The 12,337-nt window shown below is 42.9% G+C and overlaps 1 protein-coding gene across 3 annotated transcripts in view; it reads left to right on the top strand.

Annotated features, from left to right (window-relative positions):
- The window catches only part of Insr (insulin receptor), a 130,406-nt gene that overhangs the window by 77,472 nt on the left and 40,597 nt on the right, over positions 1–12,337 (top strand). For all 3 annotated transcript variants that reach the window (XM_041678347.1, XM_041678348.1, XM_041678346.1), the window contains exons 4-7: positions 3,123–3,271; positions 5,009–5,153; positions 8,112–8,326; positions 11,265–11,391. In XM_041678347.1, coding sequence (XP_041534281.1) covers positions 3,123–3,271; positions 5,009–5,153; positions 8,112–8,326; positions 11,265–11,391 — 636 coding nt within the window. The remainder of the gene's footprint in view (positions 1–3,122; positions 3,272–5,008; positions 5,154–8,111; positions 8,327–11,264; positions 11,392–12,337) is intronic.

Genomic DNA, 12,337 nt, shown 5'->3' with positions numbered 1-12,337 from the left:
ACCTTCCAATACCGTGAACATTAGTTAGCAAGATACAGAAAGGCTCTACATAAGCATAAGCTCGACTTCTCATGATCAATGAGACATGTTGGGGTTGTCTTCAGTAATAGGGCCTTACCATCAGTTTGTGGCGAGCCACCAGTAGCCTTATTGGCAATAGCCTGAGTTGTGTGGAGATTTCTTGGGGGTCTCCTTTCTGTGTCTAACTACTTGATTGAGTGTAATGGATTCTTGGTGCTGAGGTTTTACTTGGTAGCTAGAAATGTCTGGTTGAGGCATTGTCTCCCCATTAGATTTCTTTTTACGTATGTATATATTTTAAGAAGCTTCTACTGTAGTTGGTTTCCATATGGCTCCCTCAGTGTTTCTTAGTGTTAGCTGTTCCTCTCTGTATTCCCTCCCTTACTTCCTTCTTCTCCTCTCCCTGAATCCTCCTATTCCAGTCTCTCTCCATCCCCGATTCCCTCCCTCCATTCATAATTATGTATTCCATGTCCCCTTCCTTGAGATATCCTTCCCGTAGCTTGCCTATCTAAGGGCTAACAGTTAACGTCTTTTTCTATATGAATGCATACCATATTTGCCTTTCTGGGTCTGCATTATCTCACTCAGGATGATTCTTTTTCCTAGTCCCACTCATTTATCTGAGAATTTTATGATTTTATTTATCTAATATATATTGGGTATTGGCTCTCTATCAGATATGTGCTTGGTAAAATTCTTTCCCCATTCTGTAGGCTGCTGCTTTGTCCAAATGACAGTGACCTTTGCCTTACAGAAGCTTTTCAGTTTCATGAGGTCTCATTTATTAATTGTTAATCATAGTGCCTGTTCTATCAGTGTTCTTTTCAGAAAGTATTTTCCTGTGCCAATGAGTTCAGGGCTGTTCCCACTTTCTCTTCTATCAGATTCATGTATCTGGCCGTGTATTGAGGTTGTTGATCTATTTGGATTTGAGTTTTGTTCAGGGTGATAAGTATGAGCCTGTCTAATATTCTTCTCCATGCAGCCTCCGGTTTGACCAGTACCATTTGTTGAAGATGTTGTCTTTTTCCCCCAGTATATATGTGTGGCTTCTTTGTAAAAAATCAGGTATCCATATATTTGCTGGATTTATGTCTGGATCTTCGGTTCAGTTCCATTGATCACCATGTTTGTTTTTATGCTCATACCATGGTATTTTTTTGTTTTTTGTTTTTTGTTTTGTTTTTTTGGTTTTTCAAGACAGGGTTTCTCTGTGGTTTTGGAGCCTGTCCTGGAACTAGCTCTTTTAGACCAGGCTGGTCTCGAACTCACAGAGATCCACCTGCCTCTGCCTCCCGCGTGCTGGGATTAAAGGCGTGCGCTACCATTGCCCGGCCCATGTGTTTTTTATTACTGTAGATCTGTAGTAAAATTTGTAGTCCTGCAGGTCTTTTATTATTCAGGATTGTTCAATTATTCTGTTTTTGTGTGTATATTTCCATATGAATCTGAAAATTGTTCTTTCAACTTCTGTGAAGAATTGTGTTGGGATCTTGATGGGGATTGTGTTCAATCTGTAGATTGCGTTTGGTAGGATGGCTATTTTTTACTCTTAATTTTGCTGATCCACGAGCATGGGAGATCTTTCTATTTTCTAATATCATCTTCAATTTTTTTTCCTCAGTGCCTTAAAGTTTTTATTATACATGTTTTCCACTTGCTTGGTTAGAGCTACAACAATATATTTCATTTATTTATTTTTAGGTTATTGTGAAAGGTATTGCTTCTCTGATTTCTTTTTCAGTCCGTTTGTCATTTGTCTATAGGAAGGCTAAGTGTTTGATAGCTGTAGGAGTTCCCTGTAGAATTCTTAGGTCACATAAATCTACTATCATTTCATCTGTAAATAAAGATACTTTGATTCTTCCTTTGGAATCTATATCCCCTTGGACCCCCTTTAGTTGTCTTATTGCTCTAGCTAAGATTTCAAATACTATATGGTATGGAGGTCCATTTGCTTAGAATCTTTTTCCATCCTTTTATCCTGAGGTGCTGTCTGTCCTTGATGTTGAGTTGTGTTTCTTGGATGCATCTGAAGAATGGATCCTGTTTTCATATCCATTCTGTTAGTGTTTGTCTTTTTATTGTATAATTGAGGTCATCTACATTGAGAATTATGAATGAGCAGTGTTTCTTGATCCCTACTCTTTTGTTGTTATAATGTGTCTTCCCTATTTGATTTGCTGGTCTGGTATTATTTATTCCTTGTGTGTTCTTGGTTGTTAGTCTGTTTAGGTTGACATAATTCTTTCTAGTGCTTGAGTGCTTGAAGAGCTGGATTTATAGATAATACTGCTTAACTTTAGTTTGATCTTGGAATGTTCTTCTTTTTCCATCCCTGGTGATTGATAGTTTTCCTGGGTATAGTATTCTGTGGTCTTTTAGAATCTGTAGAACATCTGTCTAGGCCCTTCTGGGCTTCAGAATCTTCATTGAAAACTCAGGTCTTATTCTAATACAGCAATGTTTCTCAACCTATGGGTCATGGCCTTTGGGAGGCGGTGTCACATATCAGATATCCTGCATGTTAAATATTTATATTATGATTTATAACAGTAGTAAAATTACAGTTAAGAAGTAGCAATGAAATAATTTTATGGTTGTGGGTCACCACAAGATGAGGAAGTGTATTAAAGGGTCACAACGTTTCGAAAGTTGAGAACCACTAGTTCTAATAGGTCTGCTTTTATATGTTATTCATTACCATTTCATGCAGCTGGTTGTAATGAGTCTTTCTGTCCCACCAGATAGCTCCTGAATAATGTGAGACTTCTTATTAATTATGAAGGCTCAGCCTGTAGCTTAGGCTTGTTCTTAAGAAGCTCTTATTACTTAAACTAACCCATTTATACTAATATATATTCTATCTTCTCAGAGTCCTCTGTGTCTCTGGATGTCTCGCCCAACCTCTCCTGCCTAGCTATTGGCCATTCAGCTCTTTATTAAACCAATCAGAAGGCACCTTGACAAAGCTCCATCTTTACAGTGTAAACAAATATTCTGCAAGTGGTAGTCATTTTGTGCTGTATTCCACACAGTGGGTGAAGGAACCCTATGCACCCGATTGATCTGTTTCTCTTTCTCTGCTCCATTCTCAGCTTGATGTGCACCCCATGTCTGGGACCCTGCCCTAAGGTCTGCCAAATCCTCGATGGCGAGAAGACCATTGACTCTGTGACATCTGCCCAGGAGCTCCGAGGCTGCACTGTGATCAATGGCAGCCTGATCATCAACATTCGAGGAGGCAGTGAGTACTCCTAGGAGGGTCCCCCTCTTACTGTACACTGTGAGCAGGGAAGCACAGAGCCCAGAGTATTCCACACTTTCCGCTCTCAACTTTCACGGCCTTATTCACTTGGGTCCTGTGGTCTCAGCTTCTCAGGAGGCTGAGGCAGGAGGATTGCTTGAATCTAGAAAGTTCAGACCAGCCTGGGTAACATAATCCTATCTAAAGAAACAAAACAACATAACAAGCAAACAAAGTGACACGTCCCTCAGTGGCCCTCTAAATAGGAGACTCATAACAGGAGTTGCCTTAAAATCTGAAACGGAAAGTTCCTGGCTCTGTGTTTTCCAGGAATTCTTATTTTCCAATCTGCATCAGGAATCTATTCTTTTTATTTTTTGTGTTTGAGTGTTTTCTTTCCATGTATGTACTATGTGTTTGTGGTGTCCTCAAAAGCCAGAAGTGGGCACTGCAGTTACAGATGGTTGTGAACTGCCGTGTGGGTGCTGGGTACTGAACCCAGGTTCTCTGCAGGAGCAGCAGATTCTCTTAAGTACTGCTGGGCCATCTGTACAGCCCTAGGAATCTGTGTTCTTACCAATCTGCACTGAGTCTGCTGGCTCACACTTGTATTCCAGTACTCAGGAGATGGAGGTAGGAGTAGTTCAAGCTCCTCTTGGCTGCAGTGTGAGTATGAAGCCAGCCTAGACTACATGAGACCCCGTGTCAAAGAAATAAATAAAGAAAAAGCCTCCAGGCTAGAAGAACTTTAGTATGGATAGGGCTGTAGGTCAGTAAGTAGCATTCATGGGTTTAGTTCTCAGTATTATACCGCTAGGGCATATTGGCATACTGGTGAAATCGAAGCACTGGGGGAGTGAGGCCACAAAAGTCAGAAGTTCAAGGGTATCGTTGGTTAGATAGTAAATTTGAGGCCAATTTGGACTTCATGAGACTTTGTCTCAAAAATAAATAAATAAATAAATAAATAAATAAATAAAATAGGGCTGGAGAGATGGCTCAGAGGTTAAGATCATTGCCTGCTCTTCCAAAGGTCCTGAGTTCAATTCCCAGCAACCACATGGTGGCTCACAACCATCTGTAATGAAGTCTGGTGCCTTCTTCTGGCCTGTAGGCATACACACAGACAGAACATTGTGTATATAATAAGTCAATAAATATTAAAAAAAATAAAATAAAAGCAAGCGTGTTGTATTGTAGGTTTGCTTCAAACTCACTATGTAGTCATAGGTGACTTTCAACTCCTAATCCCCTTTTTGTCACATCCTGAGTGCTGAGATAACAGATAGCATGAACACACACACACGCACACACATACACATGCGCACACACACAATAGGGGGGCTGGTACACACAAATACAGAAAGAGACAAACACACAGACACTTATATACACACACACCAGGAGGGCAGGAACACACATATACATGCGCCAGGAGGGCAGGAAACACACACATACACACACACAAACAGGAGGGCAGGAACACATCCATAGACATACACACACACACATACACACACAAACAAACAGGAGGGCAGGAACACATACATAGACACACACACACACACACACACCAGAAGGGTAGGAATACACACACACCAGGAAGGCAGGAACACACACACAGACACTCAGACACACAGACATAGATACACACACACACACACACACACACACACACACACACACACTGGATAAAAATTCCTGCAGACACTCATGGGTGTTTCCTCTTTTCTGTAGACAATCTGGCAGCTGAGCTGGAGGCTAACCTTGGCCTCATTGAAGAAATCTCAGGGTTCCTAAAGATCCGGCGCTCCTATGCTCTAGTATCGCTTTCTTTCTTCCGGAAGCTACATCTGATTCGAGGAGAGACCTTGGAAATCGGGTATGTGAACCTGGCTATGTTTGTGGCTGCCAACCAAGAAACTCGTGGATGAGACAACAGAGGGATAGGGAGGTGGTTCATTGGGTAAACTGCTTACTTTGCAACGTTAAGACCTGAGTTTGATCACAGGTTTAAAAAAAGGAACCTACTAGTGTTGGAAAGAAAAAACAGGTGGATCATTGGCCTTCCCTGGCCGGCCAGTCCTCACCTGCTTATCAGGTTAGAGGCCAGTGGGAGACCCTGACTCGGAAAACCAGGGTGGATGAGGTATAAGTGATGGCAGCAAGGTTTTCCTCTGTCTTCCCCACTCATGAACACACGTGCACAAATGGCACCCTTTAGGATTTTTTGTTTTTTAAAAACCTAACTGAAGCAAAATGAAGCATCTGTTAGGTGACGGTCTCTGTAGCACTCCTGAATGTCCATCCAGCTAGGAAACACAAAAGTCTACTTTCCAGTCTTCCTGGGAAGCCAGAGGCTGGGATTTGCTAATGGCGTGTGTATCTGTCGCAGCTACACTGAGAATGGAGTGTGATAAATACCTTGTTACAGCCATGTTTGGAAACTTCTTGGTTCTGTCAATACAGAACTCCTACTCTCACTGCAAAGTGATAAGAGATAGTTTATTCTGGAGCCAATCGTGAATAGCATGGCCCAGGAACATCGATAAAGGTAATCCCAAATTGCATATTCCAATGTGGTAACAGTCTCATGAAGTTTGTTTGTTTGTTTGTTTATTTATTTATTTTTATTTTTTTTATTTTCGAGACAGGGTTTCTCCATAGCTTTTGGTTCCTGTCCTGGAACTAGCTCTTTTAGACCAGTCTGGGCTCGAACTCACAGAGATCAGCCTGCCTCTGCCTTCCAAGTGCTGGGATTAAAGGAGTGCGCCACCACCACCCGGCTGAAGTTTTATACTAATAGAACACATAAAGTCCCAAACCAAGGTCCTTTTAAAAGATGTTGGTAGACACATCAAAGAGATGCTTAACAGCAAACCAGAGAAGTCTCTGCTATAGGCCTCAGGTATTCTCCGATGACATCCGTAGTGTTTTGGTTCATGGAAGCTAATGCTCTGCTACACTAGTACATTCCTAAGGATACTACATGCTATTACATGCAAGCCACGGGGTATTTGGTCAGACACAGGTGGGCAAGGAGTGACTGTGAGGAGAGTTCAAGACAGACCAGGATAAAGTGTAATTAGACTTTGGACCTGCAACACTCCAATCTCTCCACAGTTATTGAAATTTGAACCAATTAATCAGTGTTGTAGAAGGCTCAACATAAGATGTCGTGTTCATGGTGTTCCCCAACCCCAAGAACTTTTGTTCACCAACTTCTTAACAGAGACCACCCCTGCTCTTTGTTGAGATCCTCATCTCTCCTGGCCCCTGGAATTCCATTTCCTCAAGGCATTCTCCACTCACCCCTAGGTATCCTTTCTCATTTTCCTCTCAGTCTCCATATCTTTCTCGAGGTGGCAGTGTGGGCTCTTGGCCATGGCCTGTGTCTTGGGATCTTGCCCTATATAAGCCAAAATACTCAGTCCCAATTCTTTCCTTTCCCACAACCCCAAGCCTGTCTCTGTAGCTTTCCTCAGGTGACCACCGGGAACTTCAGATACAGCAAATGTCCTTCTGACCCTGGTTATCCATCCTTTTTTTCTGGACTCTCATTTGCTGTGCTTTCCTCCAGGTCCCACAGAACCTGCCTAAGTTGCTCAAACAGAAATCTGGTGTGTGGTGTTTTGAGAAGTAGAGATAAACTCATGAGCAGAAAGATCATTCAGAAATGCAATGGAGAAGTTAGATTCTCTGTGTCTCTCATGGGCACAAAATGGGTGCCTTTTTCCCAGCCTCATAGCTGTAAAAGCAGCAGCCAATAGGGAAAGGGGCAAAAGGAATGCCAATCCACGCTGTCTTAAAGCAGAGCCACACAGCTGGGCGCTTGGGAGGTGAAAGCAGGCAATTCTCAAGGCTAGCCTGGCCTGGTCTATTCAGTGATTTCTAAGGCCAGCCAGGGCTGCACAGTGAGACCCTTTCTAAAAACAAACAAACAAACAAACAAACAGAAGCACAACACAAAACCAAACCAAACAGGCTTAAAACCTTTCATACTTTTTGTCCCCAAACTTGATTTCTGTTCCTATTTTTATTGCCTGGGTCATATTTTTTTATACTTCCAAAACCCATTCTGACCCCAATCCCTACCTCCCTTTCCACCTCTACCTGCTCCTTCAACTTTACTTCCTCTTTCTTCTCTAGTTCCTTTTCTTTTCCCTCTTATTTTGTTATATTGATTATTGAATCTACTGCCTGGTGCATCCTAAGCAAGCACTCTAGCACTGAGCCATGCCTCCAAACCCTCACTGGGGGATCATAGGCAGGGGCTCTACTACTGAGCCACATCCCAGCCCCTCACTGGGCGACGCTAGGTAGACGCTCTACTCCTGACCCATGCCCTCAGCCTCACTAGGGGATTCTAAGGAGAAGCTCTACCCCTTAGCTGCACCCCTAGTTCCTCACTGAGGGATTCTAGGAGAGTGCTCTGTACATTCCTGGCCATGAAATCTTGTGAATTTCTTTGTTCTCCACAGTCCCAAAAATAATTTGTGAGTCTGTGTGAAGAAAATGGCTAGAAGTGGGCCCACAGCTAAACTGAAGGGGCCAACTCCAGGCTTGGCCCTTGATGCCTAGTTTTTAGTTTTTTTTTTTAACTGTGATATTTACAATTAATTCTTGAGAATTTCTTATATACATACAGTATATTGTGATCATAATCAGCCCCTACACCTCCCTCTTACTCCTTATAGATCCATCCCACCCCTACTCCCTCTCAAGTTCATTTCTTTTCTTTTAAAACAAAATTACAACCCACTGTGTGTACTGTGGCCCCTGGCGTTTTGGGATTGAAGACAATGGGTTGTGGAGTGACTAGCTGTGTGTGTATCTGCAGGAACTACTCTTTCTATGCCTTGGACAACCAGAACCTCAGGCAGCTCTGGGATTGGAGCAAGCACAACCTCACCATCACTCAGGGCAAGCTCTTCTTCCACTACAACCCCAAACTCTGCTTGTCAGAAATCCATAAGATGGAAGAGATTTCTGGAACTAAGGGCCGCCAGGAGAGGAACGATATTGCCCTGAAGACCAATGGGGACCAGGCATCCTGTAAGTCTCTTCATCGTTATGTTCCTAATGGCTGCCCTCTCTCAGCCACCACCCTAGTCCCCAGGAAAGTGTCATTGTCCTTTGTTGAGCTACAGCTTTCTGGGAGAGGAGTTTTAAAATACCAAAGGCAGGTGTGTATGTGTGTGCATATGTGTGTGTGTGTGTGTGTGTGTGTGTGTGTGTGTGTAGGACAGAAGACAACCTTAGGTGTCATTCCCTAGGCATCATCCACTGTTTTTCTTTTTTGTTAGATAGGGTTTCTTGCTGCCTAGAGCTCATCAGTAGGCTTTGTGTGTCTGGTCAGAGGACCACAGAGATCTGCCTTTCCTGCTTTTTCAGTGCTGGGGTTGGGAGTGTGCACCATTATCTTAATCAGTGTCCTATTACTCTGAAGAGACTCATGACCAAGGCATTTCTTATAAAAGAAAACATTTAATTGAGCTGGCTTATAGTTTCAGAAGCTTAGTCCATTATCATGGTGGGAAGCCTGGCAGTAGATAGGCAGGCTTGGGGCTGAGAGCTTATATCCTGATACATAGCAGGTAGAGAGAAGAGAGAAACTGGACCTGGCATGGCCTTTTGATTCTCAAACCCCACCACCAGTGATGTACTTCCTACAACAAGGCCACACCTTGTAATTCTTTTCAAACACTTCCGTTGTGGACTAAGCATGTAACCATATGAACCTATGGGGCCGTTCTTATTCAGACCATCACAGTCTACTCCCTGTGCAAAATGTATCCATTCTAACTTCAAAAGCCTCCAAAGTTTCCCACAGTTTCAACACTTTTTAAAAATCCAAAGTCTTGCTGGGCAGTGGTGGCACATGCTTTTAATCCCAGTATTTGGGAGGCAGAGGCAGATGGATCTCAGTGAGTTCGAGGGCAGCTTAGTCTACAAAGTGACTTCTAGGATAGTCAGTACTGTTAGACAGAGAAACCTTGTCTTGAAAAACAAACAAACAAATAAATAAATAATAAAAAATAAAAATCCAAAGTCTCTTCTGATATGCAAGAAAGTCTCTTAACTATAACCTCTTGTAAAATCAAAAAACAGATCACATACTTGCAACATTTAGTGGCAGAGGACATCACTCATTCCAAAAGGGAGGAAGGAGAGCATAGTGAGGAAATACTGGACCAAAGCAAGATTAAAGGCTAGCTGGGCAAACTCCAAATTTTGTGTTAGACAGTTCTTCCTTTCCAGCTTTGCTGGATGCAACACACTTGGTGCTCTTGGGCAACTATCCTTGACAGTTATCCCATGGCTCTGGCATCTCCAGCATCTTGGGGTCTCCAGTGCTGTCCAGGTTTCATCCTCACAGCTTCACACAATGGTCTGTTCCGGTCTTTATTTAGGGATTCCCCTGTTTCACTAACTGGAGACCAAGCATTCAATCATATGAGCCTATAGGGGCCATTCTCGTTCAAACCACCACAGATTTTTCTTTTTGTTTGTTCTTCCCTTATCCCCCCCCCCTCGACTTTTTTTTTAAAATGAGGTTCTGGGGACATAACTCAGGCCCTCAACCTTACAAAGAGAGCATTCACCAAGTGAACTGTCTCCCCAGCCTACCAGAGGCAGGTTTTATGTATCTTATCTGAGTCAGCTGCACAAAGTACAGTGTCTGATGCCCCATAAGCATAAAGCTAATGCCGAGGGTGTCAAGGTTGATGAAATCAATGCAGCAATCTCCATCACCAGGGAAGAAATGACAAGATTAAGTTTGAGGCTAGAGCGATGGTTCAATTCTGTTGCTCTGACCAAAAGTATCTTGACAAAGAAAGTGTCTATTTTATCTTACATTCCTAGGGCACAATCCATCATTCAGGGAGGTCAAGGCAAGAACTCAAGTTAGAAATCTAGAGGCAGGAACTGAAGCAGTGACCATGGAAGAGTGCTGTTTATTGTCAGCTAACTTCTTTATACAGCCCAGGGCCACCTACCTACGGATGGCTCTGCATACTGTAGCCTGGGTCCTTCCTTCCTTGCTTCACAGACATGACCAGAGGCCAACAGGCCAATCTGACTGAGGAAGTTCTGCATTTGAGATTCCCTCTTCCCAGGTGTGTCAAGTTGACAACTAAGATTAGACATCACTCCTGCACATACATGAACTTGCATACACATGTATACATACACAAAAAAGATATGATCCCTTTGCTGAAAAAATGGCCGGCTAGTTGTCCTTTTTGCTTTGGCATGGATCATTCACAGAAGTTGAGCATCTTATTTGGTTGAGTCTTCAACACCTAATTGATTTGCTGACTCCCCACCTTTCAAACTCAGCAAGATCATTTCTCTGCTTATGTGGATGAGACCTATGTAAGCAATAGCAGATTATATACACCCCATTTTAATTTTCAACTTGGCACCATCTAGAATCACCTGGAAAAATAATTGTAATTGAGGAACTGTCCAGATCAGGTTGGTCTGTAGGCTTATCTGTGGAGCATTTTCTTGGATGACAGTTGGTCATTTTGGTGGTTTTTTGCTGGCCCAGAGCTCATCAAGTAGGCTTTGCTGACTTGGGGCTTATTTTGACTGTTAATTGAAGTGAGAAGAGCTGTTTCATGGCCTGGATCTTGAACAATATGAGATGGAGAAAGCTAGCTAAGTATAAGCGCCAAGCAGGCACCCCCCATGCATTCATCTCTCTCTGTTATTGACAGTGGATGATAAGATATGACTAACGGCTTGAGTTCCTGTCTAATTTCCCTGAAATATGATAGACTCTCACCTAACAAACAATCAAACAATTCCTCCTCCTTAAGTTGCTTTTTGTCACAGTATTTTATCACAGCTACAAAATGAAGCTAGGACTCCCTCCATGCCTCAATCTATCCCCTCCCCAAGAAGCAGGAGGCTGAATTCTTTATTCTGAAATGAGCTATTCAGAATTCCAATTGCCTGACTTTTTTCTCTTGAACGTTTCTAGGTGAAAATGAGTTACTTAAATTTTCTTTCATTCGGACATCTTTTGACAAGATCTTGCTGAGGTGGGAGCCCTACTGGCCCCCCGACTTCCGAGACCTCTTGGGATTCATGCTTTTCTACAAAGAGGCGTAAGTAAAAGGAGGCGGACTATTCGTTATGCTCCTTATTGCAGGGACAGACAAAGTTGTAAAGAAGGGCTTATCTTGGCTCACGGCTTGTGAGGTGGGGATATCATGGTAGCAGGAGTGTGAAGCAGCTGGATACACTGCACCTGCAGTCAGGAAGTGGAGAGATGAACTGGTGCTTAGTTCACACTCTCCTTTAAAATAAGAAAATATCTTAAGGTGTGCTTTTAAATCTTCATATATTTATGTAATGTATGTTTGATCGTATCTACCCACCACTTTCTGCCTCCAACATTCCCTAGTTTGTTCATCCTATTTTCCTCCCAACTTCGTGTTCTCTGTGTGTTGTTGACAACCCCATTAATCCAGCTGGTGCTGCCCATGCATGTGGACCCATCCACTGGAGCATGAACAGTCTATCAGTGCCCATGTTCCCAAAGGAGAGTGACTTAGACTCTCTTAGCAGTTACATACTACTCCTTGGATAGGGAGTACCTTGAAGTCCTCTATCATCCATGCTGGAATGTTGACTGGCTTGATCTGGTGCAGGCAACCACAGCTGGTCTGAGTTGATGTGTGCAGCAACCATGTCATGTCTAGAAGTCAGCATTTCATAGCTCTCCTCCATCTTCCTTTTTATTCAGACTAGAGATGTACCTGTCTCTGTTTCCTAGTGCTGGGATTACAGATGCTGACCTTTACGTGTGTGCTAGCGATTGAACTCTGGTCCTCATGTTTGTACATCACATGCTTTGCCTACTGAGTCCTCTCCCCAGGCCCAGTGGTCATATGTTGATAACTCATATTGAGAATATAGTAAATAGACAATGTTGGGGTGGGAAGGAAAGAAGTAGAAAGGAGATTCATCGACGGCACCTTCGTTACTAAACCCCAACTGGTTTTGCTGTGGTCTTAGTCATTTACGCTATGGCTATTTATTTGGTAGGCT

The sequence above is a fragment of the Microtus oregoni genome, unplaced genomic scaffold (assembly GCF_018167655.1).
Source record: "Microtus oregoni isolate MIOR12 unplaced genomic scaffold, Mior012 000029F_ref0000214, whole genome shotgun sequence".
In the NCBI taxonomy this organism is placed as follows: Eukaryota; Metazoa; Chordata; class Mammalia; order Rodentia; family Cricetidae; genus Microtus; species Microtus oregoni.
Note: the sequence above shows the minus strand (reverse complement) of the source record. Positions and strands in the feature narration are given on the sequence as shown.